The sequence below is a fragment of the Cygnus olor genome, chromosome 2 (genome assembly GCF_009769625.2).
Source record: "Cygnus olor isolate bCygOlo1 chromosome 2, bCygOlo1.pri.v2, whole genome shotgun sequence".
Taxonomy (NCBI): domain Eukaryota; kingdom Metazoa; phylum Chordata; class Aves; order Anseriformes; family Anatidae; genus Cygnus; species Cygnus olor.
The window spans coordinates 64,452,720-64,480,323 of NC_049170.1; the positions used below are offsets into that span (position 1 = coordinate 64,452,720).

At 40.2% G+C, this 27,604-nt stretch overlaps 1 protein-coding gene across 5 annotated transcripts; it reads left to right on the plus strand.

Annotated features, from left to right (window-relative positions):
• The first annotated feature begins 43 nt into the window (after nt 1-43).
• Nucleotides 44-23,086, plus strand: LOC121064359 (probable G-protein coupled receptor 141). Of its 5 annotated transcripts, none has more exons than XM_040545702.1 (5): nt 44-231; nt 2,392-2,444; nt 11,848-12,018; nt 16,599-17,059; nt 18,613-23,086. In XM_040545702.1, exon 5 carries the CDS (start codon nt 18,616-18,618, stop codon nt 19,558-19,560), a length of 945 nt encoding a protein of 314 aa, XP_040401636.1. In that variant the 5' UTR covers nt 44-231; nt 2,392-2,444; nt 11,848-12,018; nt 16,599-17,059; nt 18,613-18,615; the 3' UTR covers nt 19,561-23,086. The 5 variants fall into 5 exon arrangements, with proteins under 5 accessions (XP_040401636.1, XP_040401635.1, XP_040401633.1 ...); XM_040545701.1 differs by lacking the exon at nt 44-231 and adding an exon at nt 9,828-9,924 and having other exon boundaries at nt 2,209-2,444; XM_040545699.1 differs by lacking the exon at nt 44-231 and adding an exon at nt 9,828-9,924 and having other exon boundaries at nt 2,209-2,444; nt 16,599-23,086.
• The last annotated feature ends 4,518 nt before the right edge of the window (nt 23,087-27,604 follow it).

The following is a 27,604-nucleotide window of genomic DNA, read 5'->3' on the forward strand; positions in this document are numbered from 1 at the left end:
AAACAGTGGGCAGGGCAGTGAGGTTCCATGCCTGACACCCACTTTGTCTACGCGTTCATCAAAGATCACCGGCACCATTGACGCTCACATCCTATGTCCCACAGGGTCCAATCCATGGGATGTGATGTTCATCTAAGGTTGCCAGGTGTTCCTGATACCACTACAAGGATGATCTCAATCATCTTTTGAAGACTGTGGCAATTGCTTATGGAGCAAATCTGTTCAGAAATAGTATCCAGGCTCATCAAATATGAGGGGACTGAGAACAGTCAGGAAAGACTGACTGAGGGCAATGAACAACTAGCAACACTTCTCAGATCATATTGAGGTCAACACTATTTAACATCTGCATTAATGACACAGCTGGAGGGATGCCAAATTAAGATGGGTGCCTAGTACACTCAAGGGCAAGGCTCAAAGGCATTAAAGGGGACTTGGACAGGCTGGAAAAATAGGCTGACAGGAACCTTATGAGGGACGGCAAAATCAAATGCAAATCCCTGCACCTGGGACTGAATAAACCCATGAGATAGTAAGGGCTGGGCACTGCCAGTCTAGCAAGCAAGATTTGCAGGAAAGGATCAGTACAAGAAGCTGAACATGAGCCCTGGCAGCCAATAAGGCCAACCACATTTTGGGTTGCATAACCAAGAGCACAGACAGGTCTTATCACCGTCTCCAACTACCTCATGAGAGGCAGCAGACAAAGATGAAGCCAGATGCTTCCCAGAGTTACATAGTGACAGGACAAGAGGCGATGGATATAAGTTGCAGCATGGGAAATTCCACTTACATAATAGGAAAAAAAATCACCATGAGGAAGGTCAAATCTTGGAACAAGTGCCCATAGGTGGTAGGTTCTGCATCCTTGGAGATATTAAAACAATTGGAACGGGCTCTGAGCAACCTGAGATGAGCTTGCCCTGCTTTGAGTGATGGGTTAAAACAGGTGACCTCCAGAAGCCCATATCCTGTACTACCCTAGTACTCTGCAATTAGATCAGTCTTTAAGGGTCATGGAGAAAACCTACATTCCTGGGGACAATGCAAACTTTACTCATCTAAGAGTTAAAGTCACAGGGCTATTTAATGCTCCGTATGAGCAGCTTCTTAAAAACTTGCAGCTGTTTTTAGCTTGAAGTAACAGGGAGGTACTGGATTTCACAAGTTAATGTGACAAGTTTAGTTCTGTAAACCCTCCTGATTGTTACTGAAGGGAAAATACCCCCTACAGGTTAAAGCACAAGGCACAGCTTTAGGAGATATGTAGTCTAATCCTGATTCAGCAGCGACTTGCTATGAGACTCTGAAGAAATCATCCGAACTCTTTTATACCTTACCTTCACAACATATAATATAGGACTAGTAGGGTATTGCACATTATTCTGTACTTTTAATTTTATGAAAGGTATTACTAAATCCTTCTTAAATTGAACTGGTTTTAAGTTTTAAACTGCAGATCACTAAAATCTTACAAGAATATTTTATAAGCTCAAACAGTAATTGGAGCAATAGTTTCCTTATTAAGCACTAAAAAGAGCACTTAGACATTGCTAGGCATAGAATTATATTTTCCTACACTATTGCTTTTTATCTTGGAGAGTCTTGAAAAAGGTATAAAACAGAACATTTAATGAGCTTTTGGATTTAAATGTCCCCAGGTATATCCCCTTAATTTGGAAGAAAGTGAACACCTTTACTCTGAACACTTTTATTATTCATACTGAAACTCCTGGGAATGTACCTTCAAGTTTTTGAAGAGAAATGAGTTTGTCCTGCTACTTCCTGCATAGTCAGGTATTGCAGATATCCTGCCGCAACACTGATGGTGAACAATGTTTAGAAATTAAAAGGGGCAAAGGAATTCTAGGACCTTTGTATGTATCTCTGCTGCTCTGCCAGATTACTGGTTGCAGATACATATATTGAATACAAATTAGGGTACAGCCAACAGTGTATAATGAAGAGGATCATGATAATAGCAAATCCCTGCCAGAACTTCCTTCTCCTTGCTTGCCTTATTCTCTTCATTTATAAAGAGACTGAGCTGATACTTTTCATTTATAAAAAGATTGTAGTGTAATACAGCACATACAGAGCATGTACTCATCTCTTTATTTCCTGCAACTGAAACTGCTTACAAGCAGATACATTTTGCAATAAGTGGACATATTTAATGTGTATTGAATAGAACAAGAATTCAAAAAATAAAAATCAAACAACCACCAACCAAACCAAACATATCAACTCCAATAGACACAAGAAGATCAGAATTGGTCCGAGCATATTTGTCAGCTGTTCGTGGTTTAAGGGCAGTGGGTGATATTTCAGGAAGCAGAAAGAGCTTGGTTGCAGTTGCAGTTCCTCAACAGCACTTTTTTGCAAAGTCAGTGAGTTGTGCAGAGCGACACAAGTCTCCTGCTATCCTGATGGACAGTCCACAGGTAAGTGCTGCAAAGGTACTCAGCAGAGGTATTGGAGGCAGATATGCTGAACAGAGGACTTTTTTCCCCTTACCTTAGAGAGGAGGATGGAAATGTTATTAAACTCAGATGAAAAAGCTGCAGATTTGGGTGAACTTTAATGGTTCTTCGTGGGAGGTAAGCTTAACGCTTTAACTTTTAAGCTGGGAGAAAAGTTGTAAAATCGAAGTTAAAAGTGTTCAGGTTTTTACTTTACTGCAGCAGTTGTGAACATCAGATTTTGTGCAATTTGTGGAAGCAAAGTACAAGGCAGTTAAAAGTTATGAGAGTCAGAGGTGAAGGAAGTGCATCCAGGGTCCTTTTAAAATAGCATCTGCACTTCAAAAATCCTTCCCCAAAACTATTTTATTAAAAGAAAACATAAGCCAGAAATACAAGAGTAATACTACCAGTTTGGGCGGTCAATCTTTAAGCAAAGAACAAGAAGGGAATTTCCATACTGCTTTTATTAGCTCTCTCACAGGCTTTGATAATCTTTCATGAAAAGCCAAATTTACAAAATCACCTCAGCTGCTGAGAGTCCCAATGCCCCCTGACAATCAGAGGGCTGGCAGATCTGGCACCACTGTGGTGCTTTCAGACACTTACGTAACTCAGCAAGAATGGCTGGTGAGCAGTTTAGCGTCCACTTCTTGACAGGCTTTAGGTGGCTGATTTAGCCACTGGTTATCTGCTCTGATACTGTATTTCACATCACTGTCCTCCTGTTGCTCATTGTGTACAAGAGGCTATTAGGAGAGCAACAAAGGCATCATGGATGACAGGGTTTTTTTCATGTTATTGATGTTAAAGATCTTTCTCTTGTTAGCTAGGAAGAGCAACTGAGTGCCCTTCCCAGTGATCAGGGAAAAGAAAAGCATGAACTGAGGTGACACAGATAAATCAGACAAGGCAGAGCTGTGGCTGGAGGGTAGAGAAATGTGATCGGAAGGTACACCAGTAAAAATGACCTGTGTCACCAGATGTACACTGCTGTATGCATATATTATTCAGATAGCTCTCAGTTTCTGTTTGGACTTTGGAACTTTTCTGGGTGACCGTATATAAGGTAGGTTGTTTTTACTTCTCTAGATAAAAAGCAATAGCAGCTTTTTTCTCACCTCGTTGTCAACCCACAGCTCCATGCTCCTTCCTGATAAGAAGAGATGGAGTAGCAAGATTGTTTTTTCACCTTTGAACTGTATCTTTGCAGTTCTCATCTTTGTGCCAACATTATCAGCTGAAGTGTGCAAACAACCTACAGCAGGTAAAACTAGGCTGTAAACTTTGAGGGCACCACATAACGCCTCAGTAACTTGCTTCTGTCCAGGAGCTTCTCACTACATAACAACTTAAATCTCCCTCATGTTCTTAGAACACACAGAAAGGCATCACCCCTTTGAATATGCTGCATATGTTTGGTCCCCAAAATATGTCTCTGCTGCTCTTCAGGTTGTGAGCCAAGCACAGATACATCTTTCTAGGAGAACCGCTGCAAAAACACACATGGTTCAAAAGTGATGCTGTAGGCAATAGCAAGTGCAATGGCTATTTTACCGTGCTTTGTTGCATGATTGTGTAATATAGGACTGCACTCCATTTTGGTATGTAAAGTTACCAGCCTTTCCAGTATGTTGTCAGAAGCATCTAGAGTCTGAGGAGATTTTTCTTGCCATTTCGTAAGTGAAAAGCCACTTTTATAAGTGAAAATGCCACTAACCAGACAAAATAGTTGGAATTCTGTTCCATTATGATCTTGAGGATGTAAGAAAGTATTAGCAGTAAGTAGCAGTGTTTGAAGTAAATTTTAGGTCAATGGCTGTCAAGTGATGAGGAAATTGGTGTAAAAATCATTTCTTTAGGAAAAAAGTATCTACCAACTTACAAAGAGCATTGTCATTAGTTGCCATTATGTGATGCCTTCCACGATGAATCAATTTGCTAAGTAGCTGAGGAGAGATCTGTGGACATCATCTACCTTGAATTTAGCAAGACCTTTGACCTGCTCATCCTCAGTATCCTGTTGTCAGGCTGGCAATATATGGACTGGGCAGACTGACCATGAGTTAGGTAGAGAACTGGCTAAACTGCTGAGCTGAAAGGGTGGTGGTTAATGGCTGGTGGTTAACCAAGAGCCGGTCACAAGTGATGTTCCTCAGGGGTCAGTGCTGAAAATATTCAATAGCTTTCTAAAATCTCAGGATTGACAGGTTTGAGTGCATCCTCAACAAGTTTGAAGATGACACCAAATTGGAAGCTGAAAGATGCTGAAAGAAAGGGCCACCAAGCAGAGAGATTGTGACAGGCTGAAAGGCTGGGCCAACAAGAACAGCATGAGGTTTAACAATGGTAAATGTTAAATCCTGCACCTGGGACAGAGTAGTCCCATGTAGCAGTTTTGGGAAAGCGGGGTGTTTGACTGACTGGGGTGCAACCTGGAGAGTCCTGGTGGATGGGAACCTGCACGTGTGCCAGCAGTGTGCCCTCACCTATGAAGGGAAACCTTGTGCTGCATCAACAAGAGTACAGCCAGCAGTCAAGGGTGTGATTATTCCACTCCAATTAGCACCTGGCTGGCTGGGATACTGTGTCCAGGTTTTGTCTCCCTGGTTCAAGACAAACACTGAAACATTGGAAGTGGTGGAATCTCCCTTGCTGGAAATAGTTAACGCTTGGTTTGATGGGATTCTGGATAACCCAGCCTAAGGCACTGCTTTCAACAGGTGGTTTGACTGTTAAATCTCCAGAGGTCCCTGCCAACCTGGAAGTTTTTATGACTGAACAGCCCCAACAGACACAAACTGGGATGTGCACAAAACTAGCTTTGAAGGACCTAACTGAAGCATTGAAAATACTATAGCCTCCAGGTCTGGAAAACTGGAATAAATTAGACCAGAGGGAGCATCATATCAACACAGACTTATCACCAACTACCTATTTAAAGCTAGCTTAGATATTTCTGCATTATGAACATACCTCAGATTCACATGGAAACATGCACATCTTCTTTTGACAATGCAATACTGAACAATTGAATGAATTCTACCCTTCTGCCCCTAAAAAAACATGCTCAGGATGCTTCTGAATCTGGAAAAAAATCTTCAGGGAAAAATACTTCAAAAAAGCATAATAAAATATAATGTTGTATCCCCTCAAAAGATTAATTGACTTCTTTCTAACCTAGAAGAGCTCTCTGACACACAGCTGAAATTGAGTTAATGTGAGGATAATCTTAGGGGTAGGAAGAGAATGATCACCAAATGAGCTCAGATGTTCATTAACTTCTCTAGGGGAACATGAATCTGAAAATAAAGTAGAGATAGTTCATGGTACAGGATTCATTATTTTATTGTCAGCTCACTAAACAGAATGAAATCTTCCTTCCTAAATAAAATTAAGTGGAAACAGGTTTCAGCCAAAGTAAGATAGGCATAAAGGAAAATCTGCAGTGGACACTCAATAGGCATTGCTTTATCTGCACTTCTGTGTTAATGATACTTTACAGCGAATGGTGAGATCTCTCACTGTGAGAGCTGTGGAAGTCATTGAATCACTTCCAGTAATGATCCTGATTTGATGATGCACAGAGAAAAGAAAGCTAGCAATGGGAATCTCTCCTCAACGAGTTGATGCTTCTTATTTCCAATTCAGTAACACAATTAAACACATTAACTATGTGCTTTATTCTCCTAATCTCATTGAATCCTTAACACCACTGAAATCAACAGGAAAACTATTTTTGGGATATCTACAAACTAGCCAACTTCAGAATAAGATACAGTGGGGCTAATGAAGTCTGAGGTCACTTGGCCTGTTCAGCCTGGAGAAGAGAAGGCTGAGGGGGGACCTTATTGCAGTCTACAACTTCCTCGCGAGAGGGAGTGGAGGGGCAGGTGCTGACCTATTCTCTGTAATCACCAGTAATAGGACCCACGGGAATGGCGTTAATCTGAGGCAGGGGAGGTTTAGGCTGGACATCAGGAAGAGGTTCTTCACCGAGAGGGTGTTTCCACACTGGAACAGGCTCCCCAGGGAAGTAGTCACTGCGCCAAGCCTGTCTGAATCTAAGAAGCGACTGGACTGTGCACTTAGTCACATGGTCTAAAATTTTGGGTAGACCTTTGCGGTGCCAGGAGTTGGACTTGATGATCCTTATGGGTCCCTTCCAACTCAAGATATTCTATGATTCTATGATTAAGTCTGCTGTTACGTTCAGTCTAACTGGACAACTCCTCTGTTGAGGATCAGAGATCATATCTGCACAGGCAACACAAACTGCTGTACCAACTTATATTGATGCTATTTGGGCCTTCTTTCCACCATGTTCCACTGACTCGAGATGGAAGATGGATTTTACCTTTTTTTTTTTTTTTTGTATGTCTATCTAGTAGGGCTCTTAATATCATAATGGAATGTCCTTCAGCAAGCAAAAATCTATACACTACTTCTAGCAAATAAACTGGATGAAATTAAAAGAAGAAAGGCAGGGAAGCTAATTGATAATTCAGTGACTTTAATTCTTCTCACAGAGAGGTCTAAAGAACAACCAAGGGCAGGAGCCCAGTGGCATGGTGCTCTGTGCAACATCAGAGGGCAGTCCATGCTCTGCAGAGCTCTGAAACCAAATAAACAGATTTAAGAAGGAACTGTGTGACATGATTAGGTGTTCCTGCTCCAGCAGGCAGATTGGACTAGATGATCTTTCAAGGTCCCTTCCAATCCCTAATATTCTGTGATTCTGTGAACTGTCATCATGGTAAAACAGCATTATGGCCACAAGCAGCATGGCCCAAGATTTTCTGGGGAGTCCTGTGTCAATGAAATAGGGAAAGAGGCTAAGAGGCAAGCTGACAATGGTCTGAAGAGCAGATATGGGTACTGCTCCACAGTCCAGACACACAGCCTTTATGCTAGTTTTTTCTACAGCTGCTCCTGGCTGGTCTCTCTAGCTGCATCCTTAATAATTTCAGCAGTACTTCAAATAGGCAAAAGTCTTCAAAAATGACTCAGTAATGTGCTAACACAATTAGCTTCACATTTCAGCAGATACACTGAAGATCTTTATCTAACACAAATGCTTGTCATTAGTTCAGCACAGAAACCTCCAGATTTAGCAGTAAAATGAGCCATTTCAGCCCAAACAATTTGATGTAATAGAGCAGTCGCATGCTTACAGTGCTTCATTTCATTATCCATTCTTTAGTTTTGCTGGTCAGGAAAGGCTCTTGCAAATCAATATACTTTTTGAATGCAATGCAGAACATTTCTCTTACAGTAAATTCCTCATTTCTGAAAGAGATATCAGGAACCCTGAATTCCAGGCTTCTGTCTTACCCAGCTGTAGTATTTCATTGTGCTTATGGTTGATGTAGGGAAGTATCTTCAGCATCAAAGTAGCAGTACTGGCAATAAGCTTTGCTTTCTGTACTTCTCCTATGCAGACAGTCTAGGCTAATATAGGGAGGTATATTCCTCTGCCAACATGAAAAACACATTTTAGCATACTAAATTTCATAAATATTTGGATGTATATATGCAGCAGGAAAGTGATCACTACTAAAATGATTTTTTCCCTGCATACCTGGTAATTACCCTACCCTAATAATAACCCTGCATTCCCTGGTAATACGTCTGCAGTCAGAAATCAAATGAAATAGAAGATCTGAGAAAAAAGATAGCATTAGCAATTTCAGTAAACATTTTGAGGATGAATAGCAATAGACTTGTGCTTTACATTTAAAAAAAAATATTCCTCCTTACAACATGCTACCTGCCTCCTTAGGCAGTTAGTGAGAGGCTAGCACATAGTTCAAACAAATTTTAGGATGAGCACTGTCTTTTCAGGTGAAGGGAATGTCTTTTTCTTCTCAGAAAAGTACATATGCACATACGATTTGCACGGTAGTACATATATGATTTCATTCTCTGCAGTTTAATGTCATCCTTACGGCAGGAGTAATGCATCTCCTTGTCAATCAGCTCCTCCCTCCATTTTTTTTTCATCCTGGTGAGAACAAGCTCTGATAACAAGTGATTAGCTGTGCTGGATTCCTGATGAAAGGCATATCTCCAGAAAAAAACTACTGGCAAGCCAGAGATGTGAACTAGTAAAATCCTGCAGTACAAGATAATATTAAAGCTGGTGACAGACTGCTGGAAATGTGTCGTTGTTAAAAATAAAGAAGATACCTTCTCAAAAGGTCCCTTTAGACTGAAGTTTGCACAGATAGCTTTTGTATGTGATTCTGATGGCTCATACCTTCCTCAGTAACAAACACTGAGGCCAAAGCAACATGCCAACAGAAAGCATAAGCATGTAAGGAGAAAATAAGGCAAATTATTAGTGTTAGAACAGTTGTTTTCTAGATTCAAGATCCACACACCTCCTCACCCTATTAAAGAAGGAGTGCAACAGATTTTTATGTGGATTTAGGGTTCTGTTTGTTTGTTTGTTTGTTTGCAGTACTCCTCTACTGAAAGATTTGGGTTAGGGAAAGATCTGAATAGAAATCTGAGGCAGTTTCATTGATATACTATTCTTCAACAAGGAATGAGGTGAATTTTGTTGCTTGTAAAGAAGGTAAAGGTAGTGATACAGATGGAGGGGGAAACAGCCTTTATCCACATCACTCTGGCTCAGGTATTTTAAAGTGAATTTCTTTTGAGTAACAATGCCCAGGGATAGTAAATTGCAAAATGTTTTGTTTTGTTTTGTTTCTAAGTTAGAAAAGGGAACTAGGAGGAGGCCTCCAGATATATTTTCACTTTTCAGAGGAGCTTGAATTTATATCTCTGCTGTGCAAAGATGTGTGAAATGAGGAATTACAAGTCACATTTTCCTCCCTATACATTTTGCAAAATGTTCTTTCAGATGTGTCACAGGCAGTATTTCTCTCTTGTAGGATGCTTTACACCACCTGGGTGACAGCTGTAAATCACAACCACTTCAGAACCCAGATAGAGACATTTTAAGAAACCTATTACCCATAAAATATTTCTGGCTGATACTGACACCGAACATTTCTCCTTTCATAGATAATTATTATCTTTCTATGCAGGTGCTTGAAATAGTAAGGCCATTTAGAAATATGAGTCAAAAATATGATTTTGTTAGTAGCAACTAAAAGTTACTCACTCTAACTACATACTAACTTTCAGCTATTCATATTAACAGCTGATCTTTTGCTTACTGATAAATTGCAATTAACCTGTCACAATTACAACTTCATGACTGATTTAAACAGTCTTACAAACTAGGACCTGGTCCATAGCTGGCACTGGGAGGGGATCTGAGGTCTGGGCTTTGAGTAACGAAAACAGAATGTAGCAGAAGATGCTCTCCCTGTGTCTCATCCTTTTTCCTAGGAAGCAGACACTGCCCTTGCTTGAGGACACTGCTCTGACTCCATCCTAAGAAAAGGTGTGAGGAGTAGGACCATGCTTGGTGTTTGTCAGTCCACAGGTACATCTATCAAAACCAACTCTTCAACAGTCAAACATACATGACAATGTGGGATTTTCCCCAGTTCATGAGAGAAGGTAGATTAAAATCAGATCAGCTATCAAGAAAATGAACCTTGTTTTATCTGACCAACTCCCTCATCTCTTTACTGCAGGATTTTGGAAGGTGGTTTCAGAGGAAACTGTCTTCATGTTGTAGTTGGCTGATTTATATTCAGACATAAATCAAAGGGAAAATTGAAAAAGCAGGGCCTTGATCTGCTGTCCCACCAGACTCCATCAGAGGTGCCATCAGGAAAAGTGGAACTGGGCTGTACTTAAATTATATGTTAGAAACGACAGTCAGGCTCATGGCTTATTACAGGACTAGTAAACCGCTATGGGACTATGCCTCAGTTGATATAAGCAGCTTTATATTTATTAATGTAACAGAAGGTGAAGTGCCGGCTTTGAATATATACAGAGACAAAGAAGGCTAGAAACCAAGTATTGAAGACCTATTTCTTCCATGAATGCAAGGGAGCTCTGCCAGTGTAAAAGAAAACATTATAATTTGCTATTTCTAAAGAGCTTTCTGGCTAGCAGAAGTCTGATCAACTGTCCAGCAAAGTTGATTTATACCAGCATTTTGGGTAATATTTTGAAACTTACTTTTAGCTAGCATTGGTGTAGAGACCCCTTTGAGGGCCTGATTTTCTACTATCAGCATCAGCTGAGTGTTTTCAAGAATGTCACTCCAGCTTTACCCTCGAGTAACTAAAAGGGTCAGGTTAACCACAGTGAATTTTAGGTGTTCAGGTGATCTTATTTTCTGCTTTTTGCCACCTACATAAGTGAAGGAAAGGAGCAGTTTTCCAAAAGACCAAACCACCACACCTGCATACTTCCTACCACCCTGTATGGTCCACTTCTGAATTAGCACTTCAAATCCTTGAGTTCTGGCACAATAAATGCAGAAAATCAAAACACCTGTGTTGCCACGGTTATTCTATGTACATCTCCAAGTTCAGAACAGCTGAAAAAATCATTGACAGCATGTATTATGTCTGAGCATAAAAGGCATGGTTCTCATTTCTCAAGGACCTTTCAGGCAATTCAGAGAAAAGGAGCCTTGATGCTACTCCGATCTCAGAACAAGTAGTCCTTGAAATCTGGGACAGGTTCTCAACTATTATTAAGCAGCCTTGACCCATAAAACTGTTGCTATAATGCAAATTTAAAGTAGGTGAAGGTCTCATACAGGTGATGCAATGGGGCTATGCAAACTTGCTGTCATTCTTCTTTAAGATTTTGGGTTATTGCTCAGTCCCTCAGAAATTACTCAAGACTTACAAAATATGTACATTTCCAGCACCTGTGTTTAAATTCAGCTGATCTGTCACCAGCTTAGTATATTACTGGTGAAAATCTAAACATAGCAGTCTGAAATCTATTCTCTGAATCACAGTTAGGGAAACATATTCCAGAGACACTATTGCTAAATCTTGGACAAAATTACATCAAATTTAGCACGGAAAATGAATTGCAATTATGTGAATTAAGGTTTTTATATCTATCTAGATCTTGACACTAACTTCAGCTCAGAGACAAACAAAGATAATAAAGATGTCTGTCCCAGAGCAAACTGGTATTTCATATTTATTTTCAGTTTGATTTAGGAAAAGAACTGAAAATTTGTTGCAGAATGCAAACATATGGAAAGAACTCAACATAGAAATTCCCGTTTGTGATGACTACTTAGGAAACCAACATGGTTATGTATCAACAATAATATATAACTGTATAAACATACTGTATGCATTAACTTACTATATGTGTCAACAATATTATATAACATCCAAAAAGAATCATTAAGTGCTACCTACAGATTTTTAACATATTGTTGCTTTCTTACCAGTATTAATTGGCCTGTATTTTTTTCTAGAACAAGACCTACAAGAACCCAAGACAACATGACTAACTTGAGGAAGCAGAGGACTTGATTTAAGGATATCTGGCATTGCCACAGAGGCTTCAGCTTTTCAGCTGTAGCATGGGGAGAATGATACGTATGCCTTTTAACAGAGCTTTGAGATCAACTGAAGAAAGGTACTAGGTAAGAACTAAGTATTATTGTTATTATCACTTTTTAATATTAACTCAATACCTCTTTTACTGTTAGCCACTGTTAGAATTGCGAAATGCAAAAAGATGGTCTCCAACACATAGCAGCCTGTTGTGAAGTACCACAGAACAGTATGTCCGTTGTGTTTTTTAACAAAATGTGAAGCAATAGGATGTAGTCAGTTAAAATGTTCTTATGTAAGACTATGTCTAAATGGTGAATGTTAATACCCTTGCTTTCAGAAGTATTGTACTCAAATATAACTGTGTTCTGGCAAAAATGAGTAAAGCCTGCAGGAGGGCAAAATTGTCCTTGCACAGACTCATAACAGAGATTCAGTCCTGCAGTAAGTCATCTATTACTACATGCACCACACAATAACCACCACTTCCAATGAGTCCTCAATGCTGACACGGCTAATATTTATTTGCTAAAATCTCCTAGTTTCATTTTGCCAGCACTGTACAGGTATTGCAATGTCACTGAGTCCCAAGAGATCCAGATGCCAAATTACAGTCTTGGCAGAAAGCAGGGTGGAGACAAGGTGCTGGGCTATAGCATGCACTTTGTTTCACCACTTGCACTTTGACGTCTAGACTTTAACCATATCCACAGATATGGTTAATCCACACTTTGTCAGGTGCAATATAGATCATATTTTGCTCCTGTACTCCTGGATTATCAAAACATTCTTTCAAACAATCCCTTCTACCCTGGGCAATAACTTTCCAAACAAGCATCTCTGTGGTCTGTGAGGCTTATGTATGTGTGTAGACTTGATTATTTTAGGCAGTAGAATATAGCTGCTCAGAAATGGGAAGCTTTGAAGACTTCCAAAGTCTAAGAAATTGCTGTAAATTAAGAGATCTTGTGTTAAATTCTCTAAAAAGCTGTTCTGATATGATATCAGATGAGTGGTAGGGAATAGTAACATGCAAGCCAAGGGAGCATTTCTTCTCCCCATGAATTCTTCACTGGGAATGCAACCAAAATCTTCCTGAGGTTGTGTGCTTACGAATAGCCCTGCCCTCACATAGCTGAAGGCCCACGGTTGTTGCTTTGTCATGGGTTCAAAGAAATAAGCAAGGCAATGGCACTTTACAAACAGTGGGTGTTTTCCTTTTTGTTCTTAAAGCTTACATGAAGTGAAGAGCCAAGTACACAACACTTGAAGAGTGGAGACAAACTCTAATGTGTATGTATACACAGAATGAACAAAAGACTTGGTTTGCAATGCTTTTAAAATGGGTCTGCAACTTCAAAAAAAGTATCAATTTTTCTAGTTGTTTCATTATGAACTCCTTTTAAAGCTGTTCTGCACAACTGTTTTCATCATTTGTGTTTGTAATTTCCTAGTACAGGAAGACATTGCTTCAACCTTTTTTGTAATGCTATCCTGTGGCTCTACGCTGCCTCCTAAAAGTAGGAGTTAATTCTTTTGGTTTTCATGCATCTTTGAGCATGTGTTTGGTATCATCCAATACCTATAAAGACCAGAAGGGTACATTTGTTCTCTTCAGTATGATACAGCTTGAATAGTAAATCATTAGGAAGGTTCCACAGTTTCCATTTTTGTGTAAAAACAGTGAAAATACCAAACAAAAGAGGACTCAACATATTTTTTCCATCCCATTCATTCTTCAAGAGACTAAAAGGTAGTTTTATAATACCGATCTGATGACACAGTTATAGGACATAAGTAAATGAGTTAGAGGATAAGAATGAGTTAGAGGAATCACTAAATGTAGTTTGAAAAAAAATCAATATCTAAATACAGAGTAAATACACATTTCATATTTAAATATGTTTTACTTTAAGCAGACATTTATACTTCAAAATTCAGGTGTGTGTAGTAATTTTGAAATCAAGAGAATACTGCAATTATTCTAGTGGCATTGCATACATTATCATAACACAGCATGGAATGAGAGCAAATCGAAAAGCTATTACAATGCTCAACAGAAAGCAGCTCTGAGACTAAATGATGATGTTTGTGAAACAAATGCACATTTTAAACAGGCTTTTGTTAAAAAATATTTGTATTTTGCACTGCTACCAACGTAGTTTACTTTGATGCAGAGACGTCAGTTTTGACAAACATTCTTTTTTCCATTTTATTAAGTCTGTCAAAAATAGAAATCTTTCATTTGAATTGATTTTTTTCCCCCTGCAAATTCAAATGAAACTTCTCAGTTGGCTGCATGCAGGCTGCAAATGCTTCTTATGCAGAACCCAACTGTCAGAACACATGAAAATCTGTGTGAAGCTTGCCAGTCCCTCAGCAGATATACAGGGGGATAACTTTTGCAGACACTTGTTATAGAGACAGTAGAGCTCACTGTTTGTCAGAGATTGTAGGAGTGTCATCATTTTTGACAAATGTGATTATTTATTTTTGGATACGCTGATATAATGTTGATGTAACATAATGGTGACTGATGAATCTGCTTGGGAAAACATTGAGCAGTGAAGAGGACAAGTCAGTGACAGACTGATTTGGATTAATAAGTCAGGAGCATTTTAGTACTGTGAAATGCAAAGTTGTTCATATAAGAACAAAAGAATAGGAGCACCATGTTGATGGCATGGAGGAGTTCAGGGAGGCGCCACGAGTATGACTGAGACAAAGAGAAGATAACTATCTGTTACCTCTACTTTTCTCTAAGTATCTATCAAAAAAAATCTAAACATGGAAAAACTACTAAATATTAAGAAAAACAAAAAGCAAAATTTGACAAAGGTTTTTGAATCCAAAGGCAAAAACATAAGCATGTATGATATCTGGAAGTTGAACTGGTACAAATTCTGTCCAGAAATATAGTATTCCCATAATTTTTTTTAAAACAGTAGGATAATTAACAGGATAAAAGAGAAATGAGTTCCCAAAGGTCGGAAAAAATATGCTTTTACTGGGAAAATTTTGACAGACTGAGTCATATTTGTAAATGACATACTCTGAGTGACCAGGGTAGTCCAGGGAAGTTCTGCGGACTGTGCTGTGCAGAAAGTAATCAGAAATGAAAGTAATGGCATTATCTGCACTGAAAACTGATGAATCTTGAATACACATGAATCTTTTTGCTGATCATATTTCTGAAAGTACCCAGCATCTGGCCTCTTGGCAGTCCATCTCCTTTGTCAAACTGAAATGTAGCTATTTTGGCAATGTCTCTGAGCCCTTGGCACCAGCAGATGTCTCTTTAACCGCTATGACATTCAAATAAAGTGGTTGCCCTTCATGACTAGTCAAAGCACAAGTCCAGCAGAAATTAACCGAGAGACTTAATGCACAGGAAGACCAAACCTTGCTCCAAAACTTGAGCAATATCACTGAACTGGCTGTGGCTAGAGGGGGAGGGGATAGGAAGGCACTGACATTTTGAGGAGAAAACCCCAAGCAGCGCTACAGGCTGGGAGATGAGTGGTTGGAAAGCTGCCTGGCAGAGAAGAACCTGGGAGTATTGGTTGATAGTCGGCTGAATATGAGCCAGCAGTGTGCTCAGGTGGCCAAGAAGGCCAACAGCATCCTGGCTTGTATCAGAAACAGTGTGGCCAGCAGGGCTAGGGAAGTGATTGTCCCCCTGTACTCGGCTCTGGTGAGGCCGCACCTCAAGTACTGTGTTCAGTTTTGGGCCCCTCACTACAAGGACATCGAGATGCTTGAGCGTGTCCAGAGAAGGGCAACGAAGCTGGTGAGGGGTCTGGAGAACAAGTCTTACGAGGAGCGGCTGAGGGAGCTGGGATTGTTTACCATGGAGAAGAGGAGTCTCAGGGGCGACCTCATCACTCTCTGCAGGTACCTTAGAGGAGGCTGTAGCGAGGTGGGGGTTGGTCTATTCTCCCATGTGCCCGGTGATAGGACGAGGGGGAATGGGCTAAAGTTGCACCAGGGGAGGTTTAGGTTGAATATTAGGAAGAACTTCTTTACTGAAAGGGTTGTTAGGCACTGGAATAGGCTGCCCAGGGAAGTGGTTGAGTCACCATCCCTGGAGGTATTTTAAAGCCATTTAGATGTAGAGCTTAGTGATATAGTTTAGTGGAGGACTTGTTAGTGTTAGGTCATAGTTTGGACTAGGTGATCTTAGAGGTCTCTTCCAACCTAAATGATTCTGTGATCCTGTGAAATTCTGGCCAAAGAACTTGTTGGTTGTAAAGCAGGTCAGTGGGCTGTAGCTATGTAAGTGTCAGCACAATAGGAAGCCTTATCTTACCAGAAAGCAGCATCTCCTCTGTGAAACATCCTGTGTCATCCAGAGTGTCAAACACTCTGTATCATCACACAATGACATTTCAGTTGGATGTCTGTAGTAGTGGAGAGCTGATAAGCTTCTTTCCTATATAATATCTGCTGGTAACTTTTTTTTCTGAAGATTAAAGAAAATGAGATCTCCTGCAGAATCTTACAACAAAGGGACTTAGAGATGACTGCAGAATTCTGCAGAAGCCTGCATTTCAGTGTCTAGGTTGATTTTTTGTAGACACAGATAGGTTTCTTGCTGTCCACCTAATAGAACTATATGAAGATAATATCAGTTATCTGACTTCTGCTTATCTTTTCCTTCCTGTCTCAGATCAAGTTTCATTGCTGGACTCTGAACAGTGACCACGAGAGGTCCTTCCTCTACAAGCACATCATTGCTGTGTGGATGCTAACATGTACCTGCATTTGCAGCTTGTTGCTTTTAGGGCTGTGACACTTTTAAAACTTTAAATATGTATTTTAAATTAAAACAGTGTGATAATGCCACATTTTAGGGACATCTTTTCAAATTAAAGTTTAACAACATGAGAAACCGATGAGTAGCTATTGCTAATGACTTCTGGCTTTCATGATGTGAGGCTGAAACAAACACATCTAAGAAACGAGAACAAAACTGGAAGGAACTTCTATGGTTTCTGATGCAAGAACTGCAATGTGCCAATAAGCAGCACCTTTAAGAAGAAGCTCTTTCGTTGTATGCCATTTTACTTCTCACAATGCACTGGACTTAGTTATCCATGAAATTCAGAATGACTTTTTCAAACAGAAAAGGTCAGTATATACCAACAAACACCACATACTATTTAAGGTATGGCAGTTCTGTTTATGTTGAATGCGATAAAATATCTGAAATCTTACTTGCATTAGGATAAACAGAGAATAACTGATTTTTCAAAGTGTAAAGAGATCTTGATTTCTGTAGTGTCAAGTGCCTAGAAATACTGCTAAGAAACAATAAAAATATCTTAGACACATCACAGATATTAACCCCTCACTGTGAGCAAAACCAGTTTATAAAAACGTTACAGGTGTTTTCTCTTTTCCACAAGAGAGAGAAATGCTAAATAACATTTTTCCCTCCCATCTTATTTATGAAAACAAGGTGACCAGTCATACAAAACCAGTCATACAAAGAGGTACAAATACTACTTTGTGAAGTTAATATCATTGTCATTTTAGAAGAAAAGATTTCAAAATCTCACCCAGGAAGAAAACCTTCTTGTATTGCAGGATTCACAGGTGAAATGGAAGACATATCAGAGTCAGTTTTAAATTAGATTTTTCAGGTTGCATTAGCAGTATAACCAGGATAGTACAGAGCCCAGCATTGTGCATTTTTTCCAGCTTTCTTTCCGTGACTGTAGTGTGGACATCCTCTTGATACCTTCATAGACGCAAACATGCTTCAGTATGACACCCCACCTGAACTTTTCTTCTCCCACATACTCTCATAATACTTAAAAATCCTAACAGAAAATACATTTAGAATAATCAAAATTGTATTTAATCTCTCTTGGCAGAAGCATTATATTAAAAACGTATAGCATATGTATTAAACTTTCTGCTAACTTTCAGTTAGCCTCCATCAGTTCCAGACAGGAAAGCCTATTTGCACTAATCCAAGATGGCCTTTTCTAACATTTTCTAATATCCTATTTTGTAACACCCTGTGACCGCATATTAGAATGAAATGGCCCTGAGCAGCAGGACTGCACTGCACGTGCTGCTTAGACTAGTAGGATCTGAGCAGAATCTCCACTGAGCCTGAGTATCCATGCTATTTAATCCATTACTCAGATGTACTGTCCATGGAGAAGGAATTGACTGAAATGTGTGCAAAACCCAGCACACTGTAGCAGGCAAAATTTGTAGCTTTGATAGAACAGCATATGGTTATTTTCTGGCTCTGGGAAGGGCAGATTTGTGCTTCAAATAAACAAATTGATGAATGAGTAGCAGAATTCAAAGAATATCTCTGATGTTTGCTGAAGAACAACGGAAATGATCTTAAGAGAGGTAAACTGAGAACACAGCTCAAAAACAAAATCATGATTTCTCTAAGAATCTTTTCTTTTCACCTACTACTAATTCATGCTTAAGGGTATGGTAACATCTCAAGTACTACAGCAGTTCCTCCTCCCAGCCTTCTCAGCTTGTTTTCTCTAGACTGGAAGATGTTTGAATAACCATTACAGCTTGTTCCATGTGTAAGAATCCAGGTTTACTCCTTGAGTAAGAGCCAGATAGAAAGCTCTGCTGGCATTTCAGATGGGCTCTGTACACTCCTACTCTTACCCAGTCTTTATGTATTCTTTCATTTTTAGAATATGTACAAGGAAGATTTCAGGAATATGACTGAAGAAAATATGGCTAGCAATGGCTCCTCCTCTTCCTTCATCCACACGAACTCCATGAGTGCCATCCTGATTACTGTCTACTCAGTTGCCTTTGCTGGAGGTGGGATAGGGTCCATTGCAATGTCATTTGTGCTGGTCAAGATGAACACTCTGTCCGTGACCACCACAGCCATCATTAACCTGGTTGTGGTGCACTGTCTCCTTCTCCTCACAGTGCCCTTCCGCCTGCACTACTATGTCAACAAGGAATGGGTCTTCCAGATGCCATTCTGCAAAATGGTGAGTGCTATGGTGCACCTCCACATGTACCTGACCTTCCTATTCTATGTGATTACGCTGGTGATCCGGTGGCTGATCTTCTTTCAATGGAAGGATAAGGTAGAATTTTATAGGAAGCTGCATGCCATTGCCGCAAGCATTGCCGTGTGGATCTTCGTCATTGTCTTTGTGGTGCCACTCTTCTGCATTGAGTACGGACGCTCAGGGACATATGATAATAAAACATGCTTTAAGTTCCACAAAGAGCTGCAGCAGGACAGTGTGAAAATCCTGAACTACCTAATAATTGTGGCCGTCGCCTGTATTACTTGTGTTCTCTTGAGCTTGCAGATTTTCATTCTGATAAAAGTGTCAAGAAAACTCTCCACCTCCCTCTGGTCACACCAAGAGTTCTGGGCCCAGGTGAAAAACTTGATTTTCATCTGTGTCATCATAATTTGCTTCCTTCCCTATCACCTCTTTAGGGCCTACTACATACAGCACGTGAATGACTATGAACAGTTAGAAAGCTACAATGAAGTTTTTTTGAGTCTGACTGCACTCAGCTGCCTGGATCTGCTGTCATTTGTGCTGAGCGGAAGCCGCCTCTTCAAGCAAAATGTGGCTGTGCTTCGAAGCAGGTTGCCTTGCTGCTAGTACCAACCACCTGCTGCACATGGACTGGTGGAGCATGGTGCTGGACAGATGGAGCAAACCCACTTCCCAGCAAGTCATGGTGGACCCTGGAAACAACATAACACACTCATGCAGGGCTCTGCTCATCTTCTCCCCAAAATAATGGGGTGATCCACATCTCAGCTCATAAACTGGAGGGCTGCCTCTGGGATTTCCTCACAGCAATACCTAGCGAGTTGTGGATACACCTTGAGGAGTGGGGAGAAATGGCATGAGCCCATGGCTCACAGATTTTACTTCTTTTAGATCAAGCTTTGTGAAATCTGAGGCACTAGAATGAGACTTAAGAGAACTTGCAAAGTATGTAGAAACACACAAAAAAAAAAAAGGAAAAAAAGAGAGAATTTTTTTATGGAATTAGGGACTGCATTTTTAAAATTCAAAGATCTATATTGTCTTCCACATACATTTCTTATTTATTGCCTGCAAGCATAAAATATCAGTGAAACTATTATTCTACGTGAATACGTCTGTTTCTTCACTGTAAAGACAAGCATAACTTTCTAAATGAACGATTCAATCAACTCTTTAAAAACAATCTATTTTTTTTCTCTAAAAGACTTTCTCAGAATCACCTTTTGGAGATGGTATCATTACAGCAGAAAAGAGCTTTGTTTTTTTTACCACATTGTGAAAATGTCTCCACCAACAAAAATTATATATCCTCATTGAATATTGTAAGCTCAGACCAAAAGACTGCATTTTTACTTACAGATTTATTCATTTTCAAACAAGAATAGCTAACGGTGAGGATCATTTTATTTAGATCATTCAGATAATAGTTGTCTTTTCATAAAAAGTCAAATATTTTAGGTCCCCAAGGTAACAATGCTTTTTTTAATCCTATGTTGATTTTGTGTAATTCTGAAGTTTGTAACTAATTACTCTCAGTACCTTTATCTTGAAATCAATGCTTTAAATTTAGTACCCTGGACTAGGAGAAGAAATTAAAATGTTACTGCTTGGATTGGAGGGATGGAAAAGCTGATAAACCTGTTTTAGCTAAAGAGCTTACTATACCTCAGTGGGGCATTGTGAGGTGCTAGCTGTGAAGACAGAGTTGAACTGTATTTGAAAAGAGGAAAAAGTCAGCAAAATAACTTTGTGAAAGACATTCGGGCTTTCATAGCTCTGCCGTTTTAAACCCATCCCAAAAAATTAGTACAAATCTCTGACTGCTATAACCCAAGACAGCAATGGCTAATTTATCTTTCTTATTGCCATCTGCATAAGGTCACATTTCTCATTTAGAGTCAGTGGAATAATATCTTAATCTTCTGACAAATTAGAGGTTATCAACTAACTAAATTCCAGTGGAAGTCTCTTCTCATGATGCTGTTGAAATCCACCTTTTCATAATTCCGAATCTTTCCATTTCTTTCTACTTCAACATCTCTTGCTCATCAGACAGCAATCAAATAATGATTGGTAGATCTTGCTGTACCTGTATGATCTTACTGCTATGCTCATTGCTTTTGTCCCCAACAAAGAGTGATGTCCAAGATGGTTCCCATCAGGTATCATCAGACAGGATCCTGTCTCTTCCATATTCTTTCTTCCTCGTCTTCCTTTCTGCTTCAGGCTCCACTATATCCCTTAGTAGGTCTGATCATGAGAAAGTATTTTCAGGTCAGAGACTGAGTACTGCTATATAACAACAAAAGTTGAAAACCACTGAAGTTCATAACACAAGGGATATGTGGGGATACTCACATGGCCCACCCTTGGCAAAGTGCCTGAATCACAACAGCTGATTAACAGAGGGAAATGTGAGAGTTTACAGTGTGTGTGAATTTGAGACAAAACTGTCTGAGAAAGCGTTTGCCCCAAAATAATTAAGTTAAAGACAAAGAAGACCACCAGCCAGATTAAACAGTAATTGAGGAACTACAGAGACATTTAAAACATGGAATGAATCAGTTTGAATGTGTAGTTCACTGACTGCCAGTTAATTATGTGTCATTAAAAAAGCAATAAAATTTTGGTTTAAAAGTACATTAAACACTTTTACCCTGCAGCAGAAGACATGGTTGGGATCAAAGGGTTACAGTAAGTGGGGTTATATCAGGCTGGTGGTCAGTCACTAGAGAGGTTCCCCAGGGCTCCATTTTAGGGCCAGTTCTCTTCAATGCTTATGTAAATGATCTGGATGCAGGACATAGAATGATAGAATCATTTAGGTTGGAAAAGATCTCTGAGACTGTCAAATCCAACTGTTAACCTAGCACTGCCAATTCTAGCACTAAACTATGTCCCTAAACAACACATCTACACATCTTTTGAACACCTCCAGGGATGGTGACTCAATTACTTGCCTGGGGAGCCTGTTCCAATGCTTTACAACCCTTTCAGTGAAGAAAATTTTCCTAATATCCAACCTAAACCTCCATTAGTGCAAACTGAGGCTATTTCCTCTTGTCCTATTGGTTGTTGCTTCCCCTCAGCCTCCTTTTCTCTAGGCTAAAAAATCGAATGCATAATAATTAAGGTTATAGATGATACTAAGTTAGAAAGAGCTGTTGAATCCCTTAAGGGTAGAAAGGTCTTACAGAAAGATCTTGACAAACTGGAAGGATGGGCAGTCACCAACCATACGAAGTTTAACAAGAGCAAGTACTGGACTTTGTACCTTGGATGGGGCAGCCCTGCTATACATACAAAATGGGCATTGAGAGGTTGAGAACAGCCCCGTGGAAAGGGATTGAGGGGTTCTGGTCAACAGCAAAATGAACGGGAGTCATCAGTGTGCGCTGGCAGACAAAAGGGCCAGCCACCTCACTTCAAGTACTGTGTGCAGGTTTGGGCACCACAATGTGAGAAAGGCATAAAACCATTAGAGAGTGTCCAAAGGAGGCCTACAAAGATGGTGAAGGGTCTAAAGGGCAAAACATATGCGGAGCGGCTGAAGTCACTTGGTCTGTTCAGTCCGGAGAAGAGGAGACTGAGAGGAGGCCTCATGGCGGCCTGCAGCTCCCTCACGAGGGGAGCGGAGGGGCAGGCGCTGAGCTCTGCTCTCTGGGGACAGTGACAGGACCCGAGGGAACGGCATGGAGCTGGGACAGGGGAGGGTCAGGCTGGGTGTTAGGGAAAGGTTCTGCACCCAGACGGTGCTCAGGCACTGGAACAGGCTCCCCAGGGCAGTGGTCATGGTACTGAGCCTGTCAGAGTTCAAGAAGTGTTTGGACAATGCTCTCAGACATAGGGTTTGATTTTTTTGGTCCCGGCCGGAGCCAGGAGTTGTACTTGATGATCCTTGGGGGTCCCTTCCAACTCAGGAGACTCAGTTATTCTATGATACATTTATGTTTCCTCTTGTAGCAACATTGTTGGTGGATGGAAGTGTCTTATATGCATTCTGTAGGCACTGCATACCTTTGTAACACTATATTATAAACCTTTTTTTGCAATAAAGTTGTTAACACACAAAATGTCTATTTGCTCAAAAAGTTAAATAAATAAAATTTGAAAAATAAAACACATATTTGCAAACAGTACATCTTGACCATTGAGCTTAACTGATCTTGTTCATTAATGCGTTAAAATCACAAGTAGCTTAATTCTTGTAAAAATGTACATGTTTGCAACACCCTGCACTATGGCATCACAAAAAAATACCAGACAGAGTTTTGATTCTTTTTTCCAAGTAGAAATTGATACTAGTAATATTAATGTTTATTCGTGATGCTAATGAGCAGAATTAGGGGGATATAATTCTATGCTTTGAGCTGGTGATACTCGTTGGCATCAAGTCATGATTTCTATTGGACTATTTGGACATACTTTACATCTGCCACTCATCTCACATTGTGAGTCTGGCAGAGAAAGCCTCCTCCTGCCCAAAAAGAATGAAGTCTTGGTTAACACTGGCAGGAATTGCACTGCCAGTTGGTGACAGAAGTGGTGCTTCCAGCAAGGGTGCTGACAGGGCCTATGGGGAGGACTGGGTGCTGCTCCCTCCAGCCTCCCCCTGCTTTGCCCCTCACCAGCTTCTTGCTCTCTCCCACCCTCCCGGGCACCCTTCCTGCTCACTCTCCTTGGAAGAGCTGAGGAGGAACTGGATGTGCTGCTAAGCAATGCCATGGAAGAAGTCTCTGAAAAGCTCCTGAAAATGAAAGCATAGACAAGGCCAGAGCAGCATCTGAAATGTAGCCAAGCAGCTCCTGTGAACAGTGATGGTGGAGGCAGTGGTGGGGAGTTGCAAATATGCAGGAGCCAGTCCAGAGAAGACCACACAAGAAAAAAAAAAAAAAAGGCAAAAAAAAAAAAAGCTGTACTACAGAAGAACATAGAGGGCATAGGCCTTGGAAAAGGTGTTGGGGAAGAGAATAGGAAGGCAGAATATAAGTATGTTTCTACCAAACATAGACTGTGCCTCTGGACTTCATCTCATGTTGTTTATTGAATCCTTAATGCTGCCAAAAAGTGGAACTCTCACTGACAGGAACAAACTTGACCTCCATTGCTCCTTAATCCCACTTCCACGTCGCCATTCCATAGGATTGGGATTCTTCTCCTGTATTGCTTTCAGCTACATCTGTTCCCTCTCTAGTTCACCAGTGAGCCATGCAAAATCATGTTGATGCAAGGATAAATACAGCAAGCTTGGTTTTTGCAGCAATGCTGGTTTGGGGTATTTGTTGGAGTTTAGTCCTACTTTTATCATTCCTCTTAGGATCCAGATTTTTTCTTTCCAGGCAGTTTTCCACAGACCCACATCACCTGACATTTCCATTTCCATTTCCGTTTCCATTCCCATTTCCATTTCCATTTCCATTTCCATTTCCCTATGGTTCCAAGGACCAGGACATATTGGACTAGCAGTATTGCCAGAGAAAGGGGGGATCTCCACAGCTGCAAGAGAAACAGTACTTTGTTTACACTCTCCCTGTAAGTAAACACTACGGATAGAGATTGATTGGTGACAAGGGCTGGTTTCAAAAGCCAAGGAGTCGTTAATAAAACACCAGTTTGAACTCCCAGCCAGAAGCTTCAGGAAATGAAACTAAATTTTCTGTTACTTAGTAAGACAATTTTCCCCACCTGCAAACAGTTGCTTAATAAATAAGATTTTTTGTTGAAAAGAAAAATGCCTATAAGGATAATACACATAATCCATTCCCTGAAGTATAACTGTATTATATAATATATATATCTATAATGGAAATGGTGCTAGGCTCAGAGATGAGCAGTGTAACATGCAACTAACTGGGGGGCACAGCTCAAATCCACATGCAACCCCATCTGTAGTGGTATCATGGTAAAGAAAGACCACCTGCCCAGCGCTGAAAACAGTTAAGACAGATGTTAATGTAGAAATTCAATAGCATGTCTGAATCCTTCATCTGAATTTGGGAAGCAGGACCCTGACTTCTGTCTCTACAAGAGCAGCATACTAAGGGAATGGCACTGATGGAAAAGGTCCCACTACGTCTCATCTATTTTAGAGGTCTGCAACAGAGAGAAACACAACAACCTGACAAAGGCTGAGGCAGGGAAAACGTACTAGTGGTGGCACCGTGACCACTAACAAAGATGCGGGAGCACATGTTGTAAGAAATGCAGATAGCCCTTGGTCTTCCTGAAGCTTTTCTTCAGAAGAGGAAAAGACTACAGAGATTTCACTAGTCAGGTGCTACAGAAGCATGGGAAAAAATAAGAAAATAAGAAAAGACAGCACAGAGTGTATCAGCATTGCAGGAAAATCCTATGGTGGACAATCTTGAATCATATCCTTGGAGAATGGGAGAGACTGTATGTCTGGGGGCTGTGTACAGAGAAACATGAGTGAGTGTGAACTCCACATGCATGAAGACAGACGCCAACCTATTTTCCCTTCTTCTGTTGCAGTTCCCATCCTTTGCTATAGAAGTAGCAGTTGAATCAGTATCTATTCAGGACTGGAAATGTATCTGTACACTGGAGAAAAGCATTATGAAGTCTAAGATAACAAAAAGAGGCCTGCAAGTTAAATTCAACTTGGAAGAATAAAATTATCCCTGAAGTAAACTGGCCTTCAGAAGTTTAAACCCAAATGGCACGCAATCTATATGTATTATGATGATACTGTGGAAGCAACTATTCTGAAAAAAAATAGACTGGAAATTTTTAGTTCCTTCATGAAATGACAGTTTCAGCAACTTATTACATTAAATGACTGAAGGTTTAATGCATTTCAGAAAATACTGGTTATTTTATTACACTGTCCAACTCCCTACTTTATTTGACCATCACCTGAAACGCCTAATGGTTTCTAACATTTCATGAAATGACCCTCCATATTGTTTTAGTAGGGAAGGTCAGGTGCTTCAAATGTCAGTCCAGTGGAAGAAAAAAATTAAAAACAGATGCAAATTTTACAAAGCAAAAATGACCTCACAATAGTCTCTGTTATAGAAATCTGCATTTGTTCTGTGATTTACTGTGTATTTCTAAATAGCATGGGGAAAAAATGAAACAAAACAACTATCTCTATTGTCTTTTAAGCTAATAACTTTAAAAAGACAGAGATTAGACATTTTGCATAATACCTGCCTACTATTTTCTGTCATTTCGCAAAATAAAGTCATTTTGAGAAATGACTGAAGATTTTAGTCATTTTGCAGAATGACTGGTTTCATAATATGACTGTAGCATACGTCAGCAATTGGTGCAAGAACAGTTGTACATAAAAGGAGGTACTTGGATCAGATTCCTCTACTTGCTAAGTAATACGTTCTGAAGAAGTCTCAGGACTTTGAAATTAAACTTAAAGAACTTTACAAGAACCAATAGAAATGCTCAGAGTACATGATCCTGAAGACAGAGTGTTATGTAATTACTGCTGAAATAAAAAAGGCAAAACAAAATCCCAGGTCAAAGTCAAGACATGAATACTATCTGCTTGCAAAGTAAATATGGAGAATCCACCCTTTTTTTTTTCTCTCTCTCTCTTTTTTTTTAACTGTGTGTACATTGCTACTTTTTCCTCTTCAGAGATTCAGCTTTATTGCTAATGAAGAGTTTCCTTTTTCCCTCATTTCAGATATGAAATTCTATAATGTGGAGACACTGCGAAACTGATTAAGAGAAGGCAGACAAAAGACAAATCTCCCATACATTATGTGAGCATCAAGGATACATATGATAACATCAAAAAAGCACATACGGTGACTGGCCATGGTGGCCATGATCATGTCATAAAACACTTGTCATCTAACTATGCAAACATCACCAGAGATGCCGCTGAGCTCTTCAAATCCTGCTGTACAGTCTGCCAGGAAAAAAGAAGGTACCAACTGGCTGAACGGCTTGCTGGCCATTCCCTTCTGAACAAGGAGCACTTAGCATGGGGGCAAATTGACATCGATATGCAGTCAATGTCTCTACGCAGCTTGAAGTGGATAATGATGTACCAGGACTGTGTCACCAAATTTTGTGTTCTCTGTCCACTTACATGAAAAAATGCAGCTGAGCTGATCCTACAGTTTCTTGACATCTTTCTCGGTTTTGGAGCACTTATTGTATTAGAGGGTCATGACGGAATTGAATTCGTTACTGAAGTCACGCAAGAACTGAAATATTTGTGGCCTCAGCTCAGCTTGGTGCATGGAAAAACAGGACACTCGAAGTCAAGAGCTGGTAGAGCGTTCAAATGGCAATATTAAGGAAGTGCTCATGGAGTGGATGGCAGACAATAATTCATGAAATTGGTCTATGGGAATTCACTTTATGCGGTTTCCTAAGAATTCTGCTCACCACTCAGGAATAAACCATTCACTGTATTCAGCTCTGTCTGGAGCAGATCCCGGGTTTGGGATCACGTCGACCTCTCTTCCATCTGATATCATCAACTGCCTAAATACTGAGGAGGACCTGGTCTCTGTGCTGACTTGCCATGCTTCATCACCCGTCCCAAGAGCCCACGCAGCTCCAGAGCACTCCACTGGTACTGAGGCTGTAACAGAGCCTGCGCCCCGGCCTCCATTAGAAGAAATCCATCCACAACCTCTGAAACCTCCACTCGCAC

Bases quoted from the DNA above. Each gene is read 5' to 3' on its own strand.
- LOC121064359 (XM_040545702.1), top strand. From the start codon at position 18,616: ATGTACAAGGAAGATTTCAGGAATATGACTGAAGAAAATATGGCTAGC.